The sequence below is a fragment of the Salmo salar genome, chromosome ssa07 (assembly GCF_905237065.1).
Source record: "Salmo salar chromosome ssa07, Ssal_v3.1, whole genome shotgun sequence".
Lineage (NCBI taxonomy): Eukaryota > Metazoa > Chordata > Actinopteri > Salmoniformes > Salmonidae > Salmo > Salmo salar.
In genome coordinates, this window is record NC_059448.1 from 48,566,255 (window position 1) to 48,585,030 (window position 18,776).

Sequence of the window (18,776 nt, forward strand, 5' to 3'; positions counted from 1 at the left end):
TTTCCAGCATGCCTTTTACATAACATTTTACTTTCAAATGGGGATGTTTAGGAGTACATGCAAAATAATGGTGGTGACCCCTGCTATTCTAATGGTTTCCTATGAACAGATTTCCCTTTGTGACCACAGATACAGGCCAGGTGCTGAGGAGAGTAGAAGAGGTAGATACAGAATTATAACGTGGTATGAGACAGCTCCATACAGCGTTACAGCTTGGCTAATGGAAAGCGCCAGCACCCATTTTTCAACTAATCTGTTCTGGGTGATACTTTCTTCGTTCTCGAATGTCCGTGCCCAGTTGGAGGTGGTTCTCCACCTGTGGTCTGTCTGTCTTACAGAAAAGCCAGGGAGATGTGGTGATGGAGATGGTGAGCCTGGTCAGAGAGACCATCGGACCAGTGGCTGCTTTCACGAAGGTGCTGATTGTCAGAGGTCTCCCCAAGAGCGGTTCTGGGAAGATCCCCATGCCAACCTGGTCAACAGGAAGCCATTCACCTAATCTAAATTTAGGATGAATTCAACAAGCCCATTGAATCATATTAAAAAACGTGAGACATTCAGGCCCACTTTGAGGGATAGTTGCATAGAAATTAATAATGGTTGTTTCTGGACAACAAAGGTGGAATTATTCAGTAAGATTCCTGTACAGCTGCCTGTACAGCTGCCAATTCAGTTTTCTGGTGAGCCAGTTGTTGGATAAATTTAATTCATACCAACAAATTGGATAAAGGCTTGAGGATCATATCAAATATCAAATGTAATTCAATTTAAACTGATTTAATATATAAAAAAGGCTACTGGGGAAGCGTCTGTCTCCACAGATCACTCCTACCATTGAGGACCCAGATGTGGGCAAGGACATTGAGAGGATGGTGAAACAGGAGCTGAGACCTGCTGAACAGTGACACTCTATAGGCTGCTCCTGTAACCTCTAACCTCTCACCTGGGCAGCAGTCTAATTAGCTATACTGTCCTTCGCCCGAGTTGTGATGCCGTGAATGAACATTATAACCGACTTCCTACCGTAGGGGGCCATCTTCACAAACCAACACTCGACCCCCAAGCAGTAAGCTATCCAACGGAATATGCTTAAGCCCTCATCAAGATCCAAAATAAAAGATATTGTGATTGTAATGAACACAAGGTGAGACAGAGAGCTGGTTTCAAGCGCAGGGCACAGCAGGTGTTTATCGCAAAGGACCACAGGAGGAGGCAGGTAGCTGGGTCCAGGGGCAGGCAGAAGGTCACACACAGGGGTCCAAAAGGGCTAGTAACCTAGTCCAGGGGATCAGGCAATAGGTAGATAACAGGAAATCCAATAGGCTAAAGTACAGGCAAAAACTATCATACACGCGCGGCGTAAATCACAGTGGAAACCCCAGCGCTCAGAACAACATGTGTCACAAAACAAACAATTCCTCACAGTGATGGGGTGCAAAGAACTGAACTAAATAGTGTGTGTAAATGACATACAGGTGAGTGAACAGGTGATTATAATTCAGGTGATTGGGATCTGGAGTGTGAGCTGCGCTCAGGGGATCTAGGTGTTTGAGAGTGAGCTGGAAAGTGAGCTGCGCTCAGGGGATCTAGGTGTTTGAGAGTGAGCTGGAAAGTGAGCTGCGCTCAGGGGATCTAGGTGTTTGAGAGTGAGCTGGAAAGTGAGCTGCGCTCAGGGGATCTAGGTGTTTGAGAGTGTGAGCTGGAAAGTGAGCTGCGCTCAGGGGATCTAGGTGTTTGAGAGTGAGCTGGAAAGTGAGCTGCGCTCAGGGGATCTAGGTGTTTGAGAGTGAGCTGGAAAGTGAGCTACGTTCAGGGGATCTACGTGTTTGAGGGTGTGAGTTGGAAGCAGATGTTACAGTGATATCAATTAAAAAAATTAAACTTGCCATGAATGGGATCTTTTTCACTTACTAATACACTGGAGCCTTCAGTGGCCTCTCATTTAAACTGCACAGGATCATGCTGGTGGCCATCTGGTGGAGAATACAAGTGAAGAGAACATAGTGATGAATACTCATTTGAAGCTCTGAACCCCTGAGTTCCTTGATAGCTCAACAGGTTAGTGCTGGAGAGGCAAGCCAACTCCAACATGGGTTTGAATGCTAGCTTTGCCCAAGATGTTTGTATTTAAGTGTTCTAGAATTGTCTGGTTAAATATCACGGATGAGCACTGGTCAGATCTCAGGAGTGGCTCATGAGGTATATGCTGGGTTTTACACACCCAGCACTTCAAGGTCACATTCCTTGTAATGTGGGTTTGAGCCCCACTCAGTCTGTCTCTCCTTCACGGTGAAGTGGGAGGAGGTGTTTCTGGATCCAGGATCAGGTAAGTGGGCTGGGGTTGCCCAGGATGGTGCACTGGTAGGGATACCCCATAGGGGAGGGGTAGATGGGGGCACTGGCTCCCCTGGGGATAGTGGGAAGGAAAGGAGGGGCTATTAGCGAAGGTGAAGACAAACAGGGCGGCGGTCGTTTTCTTTTTTTTTCTTTTTTGTACTGGCCCCCCGTGGGAATCGAACCCACAACCCTGGCGTTGCACACACCATGCTGGCGTTGCAAACACCATGCTCTACCAACTGAGCCGGTTTACACTTTGACCTTACACTGAGCCGGGTTTACACTTTGACCTTGTTGGCTGGAGGGTTTTGGACAGCTGCGTCTGTCTGTATATCTCTCCTGCCATAATAAAGTGTGCGCCTGTTCACAATTCTCTGCTCTCCTGCACCTGACTTCAGCACAAGTACGCACATGCCTGACACAAGGGCTAACGCAGGCATCTCCTTCATGTGAGGCATGGGTTCAAATCCTGCAATTATTATCTAAAAGCCTCTGATCATTTGCATGATTAGATATGTCATGTCTCGATGGGTTAATGCACACTCATTCAATTCCTAAACAATCAGCTCATTGACAGACACAGAGGTACAGCTCACAGCACATTTTTGTTTTAACCTTTGACAGCTCTTCCAACCTATGTGAAATGAAAAGCAAACAAGACTGATCTGAGAACCTTGCGCCTATTAATAATCATGGCAGTAATCTGAAATGGTAATGTTAGTCATGACCCCAGTCTTGCAATGTCATTAAATATAACTATTTAATTAAATACATCTTCTAATGTCATTTCTTATATATTGTAACTATTTGATAAGAGAATTATCTAATATAGGTAAATGAATCAATAAACCATGATGAATTATTAGTCATACAGCAATGTAATGATCAATGTAGGGATCGATTAGTCTGATTAGTTCCGGAAAGTCCAGGAACCACTGGAGAGGGAAAGAAATGTGTGTATGCAATTAGTATAGAGAGATAGAGAAGCAGATGGTCAAGGGAGTAAAACCTCAGAGAGTTCCTAACCTTGAAGGAAAGGAACAGGGTGAGCCAGAAGGTGATAAACAGTGTGAGAAGTTTATGGGGGTTGCAGGTCACCAACGGATTGTGTGTAAATGCATGTGCGTAAGTAAGCAAGAACTATATAATGACTGTTTTGTTATCCTGACGCCAGAACGTTCTCTGAATAAAGCTACAGAAACCTTTTGCAGAAAGCTGAGTCCTTGCCTAATTATTTTAACCCATTGTCTTACAAACCTTGGGCATTAGTCAAGGCGAATTGATTATTGATTATTATCATCAAGATATAAAATTCTTATAACACTATTCCAAATGGTTTCACATGAAGAGAGGCCTGCTTATGTGCCTGTTTGCGAAGCAAGGACCAAACATTGAAATAGGTTTAGAACCTTTATTGTGGAAATGGAATGGAGATGAGAATGAGAATTGGAGGGCAGGAAGCCAAGCTCTGTAGATGAAAGATCCAACAGGTGGAATGTGGTGTAATAACACATAATAACACCTAGCTGTGGTAGGCTGTTGTGGTGATGGTGTCATTCTGAAGTATCTTAATGTGTGAAAGACAGTCATTTCAACCAATATTTTGCTGACAGTATTTTTTGTTGTTGACAATTAACATTTGCTTGATCAGCCTCTTTCAGATCGCAGTTTATTATGTAGAATGCATATGCTGCTTTGGCATATTGAACAAGGAATCACACGTAAGCTTTATTCATCCAGGTTTGTGCACCTGTTGTAATGATTCTTCAGGTGGAGTTTGATGCCCTCCTGTGCATTAAATACATTTAAATAAAAATGTGTCATTTAGCAGATGCTCAAATCCAGAGTGATTTACAGGAACAATTTGGTTTGAGTGCCTTACTCAAGGGCAAATCAATAGATTTTTATTTAGTCAGCTTGGGGATTCAAACCAGAAACTTTTTGGTTACTGGCCCAACGCTCTTAACCACTAGCTACCTTGTGCCCGTAAAAGCGAAGAACAGGGTGTGGCAGGTCAGGGGGGCAGAGGAGGCTGGTGGGAGGTGCCATAGGAGGATGTACTCATTGTAATGGCTGGAATGGATTATATTGAACTGTATCAAACATATGGAAACCACACGTTTGAATCCGTTCCATTAATTCCAATCCAGCCATTACAATGAGCCCATCCTCCTAAACTCAGCAAAAAAAGAAACATCCCTTTTTCATTATCTCTCAAAGATAATTCGTAAAATTCCAAGTAACTTCACAGATCTTCATTGTAAAGGGTTTAAACACTGTTTCCCAATTTAATGAACATGCACCTGTGAAACGGTCATTAAGACACTAACAGCTTACAGATGGTAGGCAATTAAGGTCACAGTTATGAAAACTTAGGACACTAAAGAGGCCTTTCTACTGACTTTGAAAAACACAGAAAGAAAGATGCCCAGGATCCCTGCTCATCTTTGTGAACATGCCTTAGGCATGCTGCAAGGAGGCATGAGGACTGCAGATGTGGCCAGGGCAATAAATTGCTATGTCTGTACTGTGAGATGCCTAAGACTGCGCTACAGGGAGACAGGATGGACAGCTGATCGTCCTCACAGTGGCAGACCATGTGTAACAACACCTGCACAGGATCGGTACATCTGAACATCACACCTGCGGGACAGGTACAGCATGGCAACAACAACAGCCCGAGTTACACCAGGAACGCACAATCCTTCCATCAGTGCTCAGACTGTCCGCAATAGGCTGAGAGAGGCTGGACTGAGGGCTTGTAGGCCTGTTGTAAGGCAGGTCCTCACCAGACATCACCGGCAACAACGTTGCCTATTGTCACAAACCCACCGTCGCTGGACCAGACAGGACTGTCAAAAAGTGCTCTTCACTGACGAGTCGCAGTTTTGTCTCACCAGGGGTGATGGTCGGATTTGCGTTTATCGTCGAAGGAATGAGCGTTACACTGAGGCCTGTACTCTGGAGCAGGATTGATTTGGAGGTGGAGGGTCCGTCATGGTCTGGGGCGGTGTGTCACAGCATCATCGGACTGAGCTTGTTGTCATTGCAAGCAATCTCAACATTGCACGTTACAGGGAAGACATCCTCCTCCCTCATGTGGTACCCTTCCTGCAGGCTCATCCTGACATGACCCTCCTGCATGACAATGCCACCAGCCATACTGCCCATTCTGTGCATGATTTCCTGCAAGACAGGAATGTCAGTGTTCTGCCATGGCCAGCGAAGTGTCCGGATCTCAATCCCATTGAGCACGTCTGGGACCTGTTGGATCGGAGGGTGAGGGCTAGGGCCATTCTCCCCAGAAATGTCTGGGAACTTGTAGGTGCCTTGGTGGAAGAGTGGGGTAACATCTCACAGCAAGAACTGGCAAATTTGGTGCAGTCCATGAGGAGGAGATGCACTGCAGTACTTAATGCAGCTGGTGGCCACACCAGATACTGACTGTTACTTTTGATTATGACCCCTCCCCTTTGTTCAGGGACACATTATTCAATTTCTGTTAGTCACATGTCTGTGGAACTTGTTCAGTTTATGTCTCAGTTATTGAATCTTGTTATGTTCATACAAATATTTACACATGTTAAGTTTGCTGAAAATAATTGCAGTTGACAGTGAGAGGACGTTTCCTTTTTTGCTGAGTTTATATGTCCTCCCACCAGGTTCCTCTGGGTCAGGGTGTTTAGTAAAGTAGAGATATGGATGTGGGACTGAGGGTCACCTGGAGGGAAGAGGAGGAACCTATTAACTCTAAGATAACCACACCTGAATAAAGCATGTCAGTACGGTACTGCAATAATAAATACACCCGTTCAACAAAAGATGTAGGTCTGTATTTGTAACACCAGGGGGCATATTTGTGACACAATCTCCCACATACTGAATGACCTGACATTTGAACAGACAGAGGGAGAAGATAACTCCAATATCACTCAAATTTATGGCTGTCATAACCGTGGTTTACCATAATCATATAATCAAGATTACGCATCTACTTCTTTGATATCAGCATGGGATTAATAAAGCTCTGCAAATTCCATTGAAAACCTACAGTTGTGGATATATTATCTGAAAAGTACCCAATTTGTCTCCTCTGACACACCTCCAACAGTGACCATCTCATCTCTTCCACTAAGCAGGGGGAGAGCATAAAGCAACCCCCATCCCATCAGGAAATAATATTAGAATAGAATATCCAGTTAACACAGCATGATACACAGAGACCTGCTCTGTATTTAAAGGTACAGAAATCACAGTGCCTCTCAGAGCATCTCCTTCCTTCTTGACTCCGCCTCAGTTAAGCAGAGCTCTAATCAGCTGTCATATAGTGTAGTGATATCTTTTGGCCAGGAGTCACCATCACTCAACCTTCAACCCCCAGCTGTCACATTATTATATACCTCTTATCAGTAGGTGGCCTGGTTTAGGACCAGCTACGTCTGCCTGTACTTGTCCTTCAGTCTCAGTCTCTCGGGCTCTCCACTGGCACAGCTGCTGCTGGGACCTACATACACCCACAGACAGAAACACACACCACCATGGGTTGCTGTAACAAGCTGTGTGGGCTAAAGGCTGGAATTGGGGCTGGAATTGCAGTGGCCATATTAGGTATAATCCTTATCCCTGTGGGGAACAATATCATCCGTGAGACTGTTACAAAGGTGAGTGTCAGCTTGCTAGAGGTGTAAACATTGTGGAGGTGGTCAATCAAGTGCATGAGAGGTGGGCAAGAGAAACATAGAAATAAGAGCGGTAAGAGGTAATAAGAGGTCCATTTAGGAAAAAGTGGTTTTCTGCTAGCAAGAAAGGGACATGAGAGTAGATTCTAAACAGTAAGTGAAAGAAATATCTTCATTTGTTCAATCTCTTGCATTACTAGGTCCCCGGTCATATTTTCCAAATGCATCTAAAAAGTTGACAGCCACTTTGGACATAACTTAAATAAATGAGTCAAAAGATTGCTGCTTTACCTAAAACCAGGGCACTGTATAGAAAGAGTTTATGTCTGTCTGGTGAATGCAGGAATCGGTCATCGAGCCTGGGACCACAGCCTGGAACAACTGGGTGTCTGCAGACGCACCTGTGTATAGGCAGTTCTGGCTCTTTGACGTGCAGAACCCACTGGACGTGGTGGAGAATGGGTCAAAGCCAAAATTGGTGGAGAAAGGGCCCTATACATACAAGTAGGTCCCTACTCACTCAAATGTCTCTAAAAGATCAACAAAATGATGTATATACGATGTGCATCATCTCTGTTGGGTGATTTCAACGCTGTATAGAGGAAAACCTATGGTGTTGTTCATCTCCACTTTGTATTCTAAATATAATTGGATGACTTGAATTATAAATTGCTCTTTAATATCTACAATTCATATAGATGAAAAGAAAATACCTATATTTTACTAAATCTAATCTAGAATCTAATCTAGAATCTAATCTAATATGGTATAATGTACGAGAGATTAAAAGTCACTGGGTGAGAAAGCAGGAGATGAAAGGGTGGGTGACACTCGTCCGTGTGTCTCTCTCTACCCATCAGGACACGGTACCTGCCCAAAGAGAACATCACGGCCAACCCAGAAAACCACACCATCTCCTTCCTGCTCCCTGCGGGGGCCATATTTGAGCCCTCCATGTCTGTGGGGTCTGAGGAGGACAGTGTCACCTCCCTCAACCTGGCTGTGGCTGTAAGTGGGTGACACCTCATTACCTTGTGATGGCTCTCTACCTGTCTGAGTGGATACTGTGTATTCCACCTCTGTCGGGGTTACTTTGTCTGGAGTAGAGAAAAGGGACAATAACGAGAGCTGGGGTTGAAGGGAACTAAGTGTCTGGTTTGTACGAGCACAACATACATTATGGGGCCCTAGCTTTTACTGTTTTTACATACCACAACTTATTTAGTTGTGAGTCTGGCTGTGGTGGTCTCAGTGTTATTGTGAATGTTTGGTTGAAGTGCACATGTACAGTGCCTTCGGAAAGTGTTCAGATCCCTTGACTTTTTCCACATTTTGTTACATTACAGCCTTATTCTAATATGGATTAAATAGTTTTTCCCCTCATCAATCTACACACAATACCCCATATTGACAAAGCAAAAACAGCCTTTAAGAAATTTAAATATCACATTTACATAAGTATTCAGACCCTTTACTCAGTACTTTGTTGACGCTACAAGCTTGGCACACCTGTATTTGGGGAGTTTCTCCCATTCTTCTCTGCAGATCCTCTCAAGCTCTGTCAGGTTGGATGGGGAGCCTCGCTGTACAGCTATTTTCAGGTCTCTCCAGAGATGTTCGATCAAGTTCAAGTCCGAGCTCTGGCTGGGCCACTCAAGGACATTCAGAGACTTGTCCCGAAGCCACTCCTGTGTTGTCTTGTCAAGTTTCCTCCAGACGTGATGCTTGGCATTCAGGCCAAACAGTTCATTCTTGGTTCCATCAGACCAGAGAATCTTGTTTCTCATGGTCTGAGAGTCTTTAGGTGCCTTTTGGCAAACTCCAAGTGGGCTGTCGTGCCTTTTACTGAGGAGTGGCTTCCGTCTGGCCACTCTACCATAAAGGCTTGATTGGGGGAGTGTTGCGGAGATGCTTGTTTTTCTAGAAAGTTCTCCCATCTCCACAGAGGAGCTCTAGAGCTCTGTCAGAGTGACCATCAAAAATCCTTCGACCTCATGGCTTGGTTTTTGCTCTGACATGCACTGTCAACTGTGGGACCTTATATAGACAGGTGTGTGCCTTTCTCAATCATGAATGTACCACAGGTGGACTCCAATGAAGTTGTAGAAACAGGGAGACCCATGGGGCAACGCACAATTGTCCCAGCGTTGTCCGGGTTAGGGGAGGGTTTGGCCGGCAGGGATGTTCGTCCGATCGCGCACTAGTAACTCCTGTGGCGGGCCGGGCGCAATGCAGGCTGACACGGTCGCCAGGTGTACGGTGTTTCCTCCGACACATTGGCGGCTGGCTTCCGGGTTAAGCGGACATTGTGTCAAGAAGCAGTGCGGCTTGGCTGGGTTGTGTTTCGGAGGACGCACGGCCTTCCTGACCCTTGCCTCTCCCGAGTCCGTATGGGAGTTGCAGCGATGGGACAAGACTAACTACCAATTGGATACCACGAAATTGGGGAGAAAAAAGGGGCATTTAGAAAAAGGATGATCAATGGAAACAGGATGAACCTGAGCTTAATTTCGAGTCTCATAGCAAAGGGTCTGAATACTTATGTAAATAAGGAATTTCTGTTTTTTATATGTTATATATTTGCGAATTAAAACCTGTTTTTGCATTGTCATTATGGGGTATTGTGTGTAGATTGCTGAGGATTCTTTTTATTTAATCCATTTTAGAACAAGGCTGTAACCTAACAAAATGTCAAGTGGTCTGACTACTTCCCGAAGGCACTTTATGTTCAAGGATCTATAAGGTTAGAGGCAATAATACAACCATTTGTAGGACACAGCCCTCTCTCGCATGTCACCACATCAGTCATAAAACGTTTCTGTTGTAATCCTCTATCTGTATGAGCCGGGGAATCTGTAATATGCAGGTGAGCTGAATTATGTCATGTACTCGTTTTGAATAATGGAAATGCAACTTCCTTTTTCTTCTCCTTCCTTTCAGGGTGGGTACAAGTTGTTTCCCCCATGGGTACTGGAAGCTGCAATAAAGTTAAACAATGTCTCACTCTTCCAGCGACGGACAGTGAGGGAAATCCTCTGGGGTTATAAAGACCCCATTCTGAAAGGGACACTGGGCCTCTTTTTTCCTGTAAGCTCACATGCATATCATTTTCATACACCTTCCCTATACAGAATAATACCAATTCTTTATTTAGTTTTATATGTACATCATTCCAAAAAATACCAATCTACATTATTTATGTGACATTCACTGAAAATGTAAGAGTAACTTAATGAAATCTAATGTTGTGTAGCTACCTAACTGTACTATGGTGTGATGTGCTGTTTCCTCAGTACAACGGCACCTATGATGGGCCATACAGTGTCTTCACAGGCAAGGATGACATCTCTAAAGTGTCTATCATTGACAGCTGGCAGGGGGAAAAGTGAGTCTATCTTGAGCCTCAACACACTAAAGTTGATGGAGAGTTGTTGTGAGGGTTGAATCCGAATAGTGAAATGAGTACACACTAACCTTCCCCTCATATCATAACAGGGAGCCATGATGTAATTCTCTTACCGTTATTCCGTTACCGGATGTAAATCCACTTCACCTACTGTAATATCAATAAACAAAATAAAAAATAAACTAATTCTGTTAGAAAAATGTGCATCTGCACAGTTCTAGTAAATGTGTTTGAAATTTTCTGTGTAAATTGTTCAAAGTAGTCCTTGTGCATAGAGTTGCATGGTTTGTTATTAAACTTTTAAATCAATGCTTTTTGTTTGGCATACATTTTAAAGTGAAACATCTGAGTCTGTTACCGTTATCGTAGGGTCCATATTGTCAATTCAGTCTAATGGCGTCATGGATTTACAGCATCATCTGTAGAATTCTCCTGGCAAACCATGTAAAACCACAGGTCTTTGGTGAGTGTAGGCAGGCGCGGACTGGCCATCTGGTATTTTGGGCAAAAGCCTGATGGGCTGGTCCATTTGTAGCCCAGTAGGCCTGTCTAACTAGTTTTTTTTGTGCCCCAAATAATTATCTGGCTAATAATGGGGGCCTCTAAGAAAATAAATAGGCCGGTGTGGGGGCCTCAAGGAAAAAAATATGCTGGTATGTTTGAAATGCCAGGGCCAATTTATTGTCCCAGTCCGCCCCTGATCGTAGGTAGTTTTTGTCTGGGTCGTATTACCCAATAACTGATGGCTTTACTGATGAGCCCATTTCTCTCTAATAGGAAGGTGTCTTTCTGGAACAACACATACTGCGACATGATCAACGGCACAGGTACAGTCACCCAAATACCCAGGCAGCAGACAACTTCCATTGCATCACTGTCTTGTTGAATTACATTTTACGCTATCATCACACAACCAAAACATTTCAAATGCGTAAGAAATCAATTAAGAACACTGGAGAATCGTTACTAAGTCATCTTATACTCCCATGGTTAATATATTAAATTCTATGTTCTTTACCATTGTTCTGACTAACTTTACCATTGTTCTGACTATTTTCATCAGATGGCTCGTCATTCTCTCCCTTCCTGGACAAGAAGAAGCCTCTGTACTTCTTCTCCCCTGACATCAGCAGGTGGAGTGATCATTTACCTATTGGGGTGGATAGTAATGTTCAGATCTCATGTAGACTGGTGTTACGGTATACGAAGACAAGTGGAGATAACTCATCAATGTTCAGATCTCATGTAGACTGGTGTTACGGTATACGAAGACAAGTGGAGATAACTGATTATGTTTTGCAGTGGCCCTAGACTGTAAAGAAACTTCTATCAGCTTTAATCCTGTTCACTGCCGTCATACAGCCAATAGAAATGTACTACTTGTTTATCACCCCCCTTGAAGTCTGGAATGGACTCTTCACTATGTCCTTTGGCCTAATATTCAGAGACACTGTAGTCAGATCTGCAGCCATATGCAATAAGCATCTCAGAGTATTGCTGATCTAGGAACCACCCTCCATGCAATCTTATTCATTCATCTAAAAGACTAAACTGATCCCAAATCAGCACTCTTTATTCCCATCATCACTTTTGAAGATGCCTTTCTAATCATGACCACAAGAGGTCAGGCCCCGGCAAAAACAAAGAGCCTTGTCTCCTAAAAGCACTGTTCTTCAATGTCTTCAGGTCTGTGTCGGCTGAGTATGAGAGGAGCCTGAACTTGAAGGGGATCGAGGTGTACCGGTTCAAACTGCCCCCGCTCACCCTAGCCTCACCTGCAGTCAACCCAGACAACCAGTGCTTCTGCACGGACTCTGTGGTCTCTAAGAACTGCACATTGGCCGGAGTCCTGGACATCACCTCCTCTCGTGGTGAGAGACACGGGCAACAGTCACCAACTGGTTCCTGCACTGCTGGACATCAGCGGATGCAAATCATAATATGATCTAATGATCTATTAGCACTGTATGAATGGCACAGAAGTCTAATAATGCATATTATAGTCATGTTAGCAGACGCTCTTATCCAGAGAGACTTACAGGAGCAATAAAGGGTTAATATCAACTAGCATTTACTGCAGTTCCGTTCCAATATAAGCAGGTCCCAGAGTTTTTCCTGGTCAGGGAAAACTGTGGGTTCTACACGTACTGTATGCATGTCCTGTGTACAGTACCAGGTGATCAACGTGTCCATCTTTGATATTCTCAACCAGGACAACCAGTCTACATCTCCCTGCCTCACTTCCTGCATGGTAGTCCATACCTGGTTGAAGATGTGGAGGGCCTTGGTCCTAGTGAGGAGCATCACGTCACGTTCCTGGATGTGGAACCGGTGAGAGCCCTGCATCCATTCACCTTTCACCTCTGATCTCTGTGCATATGCTAACGCTCCCAAAAAAGTCTCAGCACGCATGGTATTCTTGTGCTGTTCTCTCAATAAGCGACATCCCTTTGCTCTCGCATCTATTTAGATTTTGACAGATCCTGATTGTCTGTTGCTGGCGTGTACAGTACAGTAGGCCTAACTGCTGTGGGAATAAATGTGTTTGGTGTTTGTTTGTCAGACCACAGGGTTCAGTCTGAGGTTCGCTAAGAGACTGCAGGTGAACATGATGTACGGCCCCTCCAAGATCATCACGTAGGTTTAATGTCTTGGTTTATTATTTCCCGTACTTTGCTATTGCATATACAGACACTCATCCAAGGATATCTCTCTCTCATTACATATTCTCCAGGGTGTTAAAGAAAGTGAAGGATTACACCATACTCCCTATAGTTTGGCTAAACGAGGTAAGTCATTTGAGCTGTACTTACTGCTGCCAGGTCTTACTTAGAAAACGTTTAAACTTGCGTTTGTTATTGCATATTTCCAATGTATATAACCACTCGTTTCTGTACATGCTATTCCTCAACGACTGTTTCTACAGACGGCATCCCTGGATGACGAGACAGCGGACAGGTTTAAGAAGGAGCTGTTATCTCGTGTTGACATGCTGGAGACGGTGCAGTTCACGCTGATAGGCTTAGGGTCAGCAGCCTTTGTACTCTGCGCAGTGGCACATTGTTTGGTAAGCAGAAACAACAACAAGCTTGTGTGAGAGGGACAATGCTGCTGTACAACAGAGGAACAGCGGGGGAACAAGGATGTCAGTGAGCTGTAACTTGTCAGTTTTAATATCATGCACGTTCTTCATTTGTGTTATTTACAATGTCAAAATTCTTGCTCTGGTACATAGCGAGGATATATTGTAGACATTGTGTGAGTTCATTTGTACAAAAACAAAAGTACATTCTATTATATACTGTTCTTTTATGTTACTGTAATTTGATTTGCACACACCTCCCTGCTAGATTTTGGTCAGGGATCTTGAAAGCTAGAATATACGGCAGTTGAAATTGCTATAACATTCATGTAGCGAACATTCATGACTCCAATAAAAATAAATCAATGCCGATTCAAAATGTATTCAACTTAATCTCGGCTTACACTGAAGTTGAGCAATGAATATCAATGGAGGCAGGAAGTGAAGTCATTTTTTTGATACCCTGCTTCTCAAGGGGTCTTAAATAGGATTATGACACGGCATGAGTCTAGCAAAACTGGACCACATCCCCATGAGAAGTAACCAGCTTAGGTTCTCTCATTATTGGAACAAACCGCTCTATTGTACATTTGAAGCAAAAATGATTCAGTTTCCCTTTCACCTCATGTGGCCCGTAAATCAAAATGACAGTGAAAACACCCCCCATACAGATGATTATTCTGTGGTTTCTGCATGGCACTTGGGTTTGTTTGGTGAGAAAGCACTGTTTTTGGTTTAAGGGGGTTTAAAATGACCATTTCCTGGTTCCTGGGGCTCTTTGATACCTCTGTCTACTCTAGATTGTACAGTAACAGTGGAAAGTGTTTCATTGAGATTGAAGGAGACATCTTTACTTGCCTTAGTGCTCCTCAGCCTTCTCTGCACCAGCGCACTCTAAAGCAGCCATTTTCTTTCTATGCCATATTTTCTAAGATGTGTGGCTGTTTGAAAATGAATATTAAATACTGAATATGAATCTACAAATGAAAACTAACCAATATGCAATGCTAGTTCTAACAGCAGCTATTGATGTCTTCATTTAAATTTTCTGAAGTAGGCCAGGCCCAAGTATAATTTCAAGTATTTAAACTTGTGGGTACCTAATAAATCACATTGTAAATCTATTCAGCTTCACTTTGAGTCATTACACTGTTTCCCAGAATTCTTTCCCGTTTCCCATATCCACCCCATTTGCATGGGCAGCTTCTTCCTACCCATAATTTATCAGAAGTGACCCCTGACCTTTTTCTCGATATTAATGCCGCATTCACGTGCGAGTCGGAACTAGGAAACTTACATTTTCGACTTGCTAACTGGTTGTAGTTATTAGACACGTGCCGCGTTCAACCAGTTAGCAAGATGGACATTTCAGATTTCCGACTAGCACATGAACACGGCAAATATCTTGCCAATAGAACAGTAATGTGATTGTTTTCATTCATCATACAATTTCATCAGTGGAGGCTGCTGAGGGGAAGATTGCTCATAATAATGGCTGAAATGGAGTAAATGGAATGGCATTCCACCTATTCCACTCCAGTCATTACCACAAGCCTGTCCTCCCCAATTACGGTGCCACCAACCTCAAATGAATTTCATACGTTCAATAAATCTATGTAAAGCCTAAGCGTGACTGTGAACGGTGAAAGTGTATCACATCTGAAGAGATAAGTGAAATATGGGGACTTACTGCTCCTTGGAATGATCCTGCTGTTCCTCTGTCAGATTCATCTAGGACTACTTACCTAAATGTGTGGAATTCACAGTAGTTTCTAAATGCATTTATTCAGGCTGTCATTACATTAATAAATAGAAATACACCAATTTTATGATAACATGGAAATGACATTAAACGTCACTATGACGACACTTCTTTGTTAAAAGTTTGAATCGATCAAAACTTAAACGAGTCATCAGTCTAGAGATATGTTAAGGAAAAGCCAGACCTTCAAAAAATGTCAAAATGAAAATATATCTCTACGATTTGCAGATACGGTCGAGAATATTTGATGAAATGTGTTAAATTATATACACTAGGGTCACATTCAAAAGCGCAGATCCACAAAAACTGGACACAATGACATAAGTTATGATGAAAATATAGAATGAAAAACACTCTGTACACATACCAACCATGAATATATCTACACAGACTATACTTCTGAGACAAACAGGAAAGAGCTATTCACACTATATAAAACAGAGCGCGCCAATCTGACCAGCTCAAACTGTGAATTAAATGCATTATTCAAATGAAATGGCCATCATGGTTATTTTTGATCATGCACGTCTGCCTTGCTGTACGTGAAATTAAAACTCGGGTAAGGAGATGAAATATATCTCCTCAAATCATGGATCAAGAAAAAGCAAACCCCAAAATCAGGAGTGTATGTACCCGAATACAAAAGCCAGGATGTGCGTGACTGCTATACTCCATCGGTATTAAACCAACCCAGCGATGTATTGCAAATAGCCACAGTTTAGATGGCTTTTATATACATTAACATGCTTATGTGCTGATAACACAGTATCATACACTATCGAAGAGATACTTGTACAGTATGGCACAATGTCCCGTACCGTTTAAGAACATAAATGTTCCAAGTAACGTGAATAAATACAGGAAAGACAGAACGTAAGGATGCTGTGACCTAACGTTTTACATGACCTTTGTCCTATTAAACGTGATGTTTAGAAAATGACTGAGTAAAGATTGTGAACATGTAGGGTGGTCTTGCCCGTGTTCCTGTAATAAATTGAGCAGAATCCCTCCCAACAAAGGTTCTTTGCTCACACAGCGCTACATGTTTAAGTGTAACGGTACTGTCCATATGGGTGGCAGCTGAGCTGGAGGTGTACTTTGGCCTAGCCACTATGTTTTAATTTCCAAGGATGGAATATTTTTATTGGGACCACTTAGTATGGACAATATGCCCTTTGTATAGGCAGTGCTGCTATTTTATCTGGTGTTAGGAGGGTTAGAGTTCCTCCATATAGACAGAGCTACAACGGGAACATAGAAACGGGTCATACAATGAGAGATTTGTTTCTGATATTGACGATAGCCCTGTCGTTTTGTCAAATGGAAAACTGTAATAGGTGGTAGTTGTAAACAATGTTCATATGGATGAATATGATATGAATATGAGTCAATGTACAGTTGCAGAGCAGAGTGTAAACAGCTAGCTCCCTATAAAACAACCCTCTTGGATATACACATTAATACGCCAATGATTTCCCTACTCAATCACAATCTTTACCATCTGTAACTCCAGGTTTGTTATCCTTGGACCAGACATCCATCCATCCATACTCAACCATTACATGCTGCCTGATGCATTTCCCCATGCTGTAAATGTCTACACTGCATTATACTACAATACTGCTATCAGACCATTGCCTACTGTATAGCGTGACTACAGTATATATGTGTGGCAAGTATTATCATAGAACTATGGGAGCAGCATTGAATGCAGTAAGTCATCCTGTGTATGTAGCCTACGACACCTGAACCCGATGGCTTAACCCACACATCTCCATGTGTCCTGATCCAGGGTCAGGTCTTACATCTCTGTCTAATTGGCGAGTGTGATAGGATGTGAGGTGTGCATGTATATCACAGTCATCTGGTCAGTGTACCTCATGCATATAAGACTACAGACAGCCCCAGGTAGGGTGAGTCCCACTCTCTCCTTGTAAACCTACAGTAGCTGGAGCTGGGGAAGTGTTCAGTTCAGGTCCATTGCCTCTGGGCAGGGTGGGAGCTCGGGGGTTGTGTGTGTGTGTGGCCAGGTGTGTGTGTGTGTGTGTGTGCTCATGTATACCCCCCTCTACACAGCCCTGTTAACCCCTTGTCTCCCCCAGTCAGACATCAGGTAGTTCCAGGTGGTTCCTGCGGTTACGGCTCTTCCGGAGGTCTAGCAGGGGCTTGAGCTTGGCCATGTCTCCCCGTAGAGGAGGCCCTCCTTTCATCCCCTTCTGCTGCCTGGCCCCCTGCAGGCTCTGGAGCTGCTTTCTCTCCTTACAGTACTGCTGTATGGCCAGGCTCTCTGCAGGGCTGAAGGCTGACAGCAGGGCCTTGGGGTGCAGGGTGCTGGCCCAGGCCCAGGGAGACTGCTGCTTGTCCATCAGCACTGACACCATGGCCTCACTCAGGACACGCAGGCGGAGCTTGGCCACGGTGCGCTTGAAGGTGTTCTCTGTGGCCAGGCAATAGTACAGGCCCTGGTCGGACAGCTGGACGGAGCGGATGAGCAGGCCATGGTCAGTGGCGACCACACGGTCACCCAGCTTCACCTGGAAGGGGGAAAGAGAGGTGTCAGCAGAATGGTCTTAATTGTCCTATAGCATAACACATTATCCCACAGCATGATCTATAGTCAAGTAAATCGAGCAAAGACAAATCAACTTAAAGTGGCACTCCAGTCTCCTTTTCACCTCATTTAACACTGGATTTACTTAACGTAAGGCACATCTCAATAGGTGGTCCAGATATGTCATGACATAGCACAAGGGGGGGGGGGGCTTTCCTCCTTTGTTCTCTATTGTTCCTCAAGCAAGGGGGAGGCCCATGACATCACAACTTCCCATCATCCATGAATGCCCTACTCCTTGAAGTTTGCAGTTGTGTCTAAAAAAAAACACAATTTTGTTGAAAACAAATGTTTTACCCTCTAGTGTGGCCTTTACTGTATGTATACTGGGGATATCACTTTTCAACAGTAAAAGGTCAAAAATGTCTGGAGAGAGATTCACATCTTTAAACGGCTCACCTGGAGTACTCATTTTCATAGAATCTCTGATATAAATTTGATGCATGAGCTACAAACAGCGAAATCTGTAAAAGATGTGAATCTTTATCAAAGAGCAGGTTCTCTTTGCACAGCCCCGTATCATTTCTCATGGCCTGATGGGTAGCAGGAAGTCTTAGAGGGTGTCAGTAATGTGAAATGTTTCCCCCCGTTGAGAATAAACTCATTAGTTAGGTCCCATATCACATCTGATCTACAGTATATCACTACTCATTATCTTGTTACACAGACAATAAATACATTGTAATGTCATCCCCGAGGCGTGACACGTTAGTGATCTGATATTATTTCAAACACGGCATCACAATCAAAGGATTGTGTCGAATTCCTTGATCTAGTTCCAACTAGATCAAGGCATTCGACACGATCATTCGATTGTAATGACGTGTTTGATATTGTAATCGACCACCAACAGCCTTTGTACTCAGTCTGTCCCTTGTGTTACTGACTGAGGAAAAATG

The 18,776-nt window shown here is 43.6% G+C and overlaps 2 protein-coding genes across 3 annotated transcripts in view; one reads left to right on the forward strand and one right to left on the reverse strand.

Moving 5' to 3' along the window:
• Positions 1-6,726: 6,726 nt before the first annotated feature.
• LOC106609495 (platelet glycoprotein 4) lies at positions 6,727-14,628 on the forward strand. The gene is made up of 12 exons (XM_014208370.2): positions 6,727-6,998; positions 7,360-7,520; positions 7,877-8,024; positions 9,957-10,103; positions 10,310-10,401; positions 11,200-11,249; positions 11,486-11,555; positions 12,109-12,293; positions 12,635-12,753; positions 12,986-13,059; positions 13,157-13,211; positions 13,349-14,628. Exons 1-12 carry the CDS (start codon positions 6,876-6,878, stop codon positions 13,517-13,519), a joined length of 1,395 nt encoding a protein of 464 aa, XP_014063845.1. The 5' UTR covers positions 6,727-6,875; the 3' UTR covers positions 13,520-14,628.
• A 642-nt stretch (positions 14,629-15,270) lies between these two features.
• LOC106609494 (semaphorin-3C) overlaps positions 15,271-18,776 on the reverse strand; it is a 55,368-nt gene continuing 51,862 nt past the window's right edge. For both annotated transcript variants that reach the window (XM_014208368.2, XM_014208367.2), the window contains exon 18: positions 15,271-17,800. In XM_014208368.2, the coding sequence (XP_014063843.1) occupies positions 17,369-17,800 (432 nt within the window). In that variant the 3' untranslated portion in view covers positions 15,271-17,368. The remainder of the gene's footprint in view (positions 17,801-18,776) is intronic.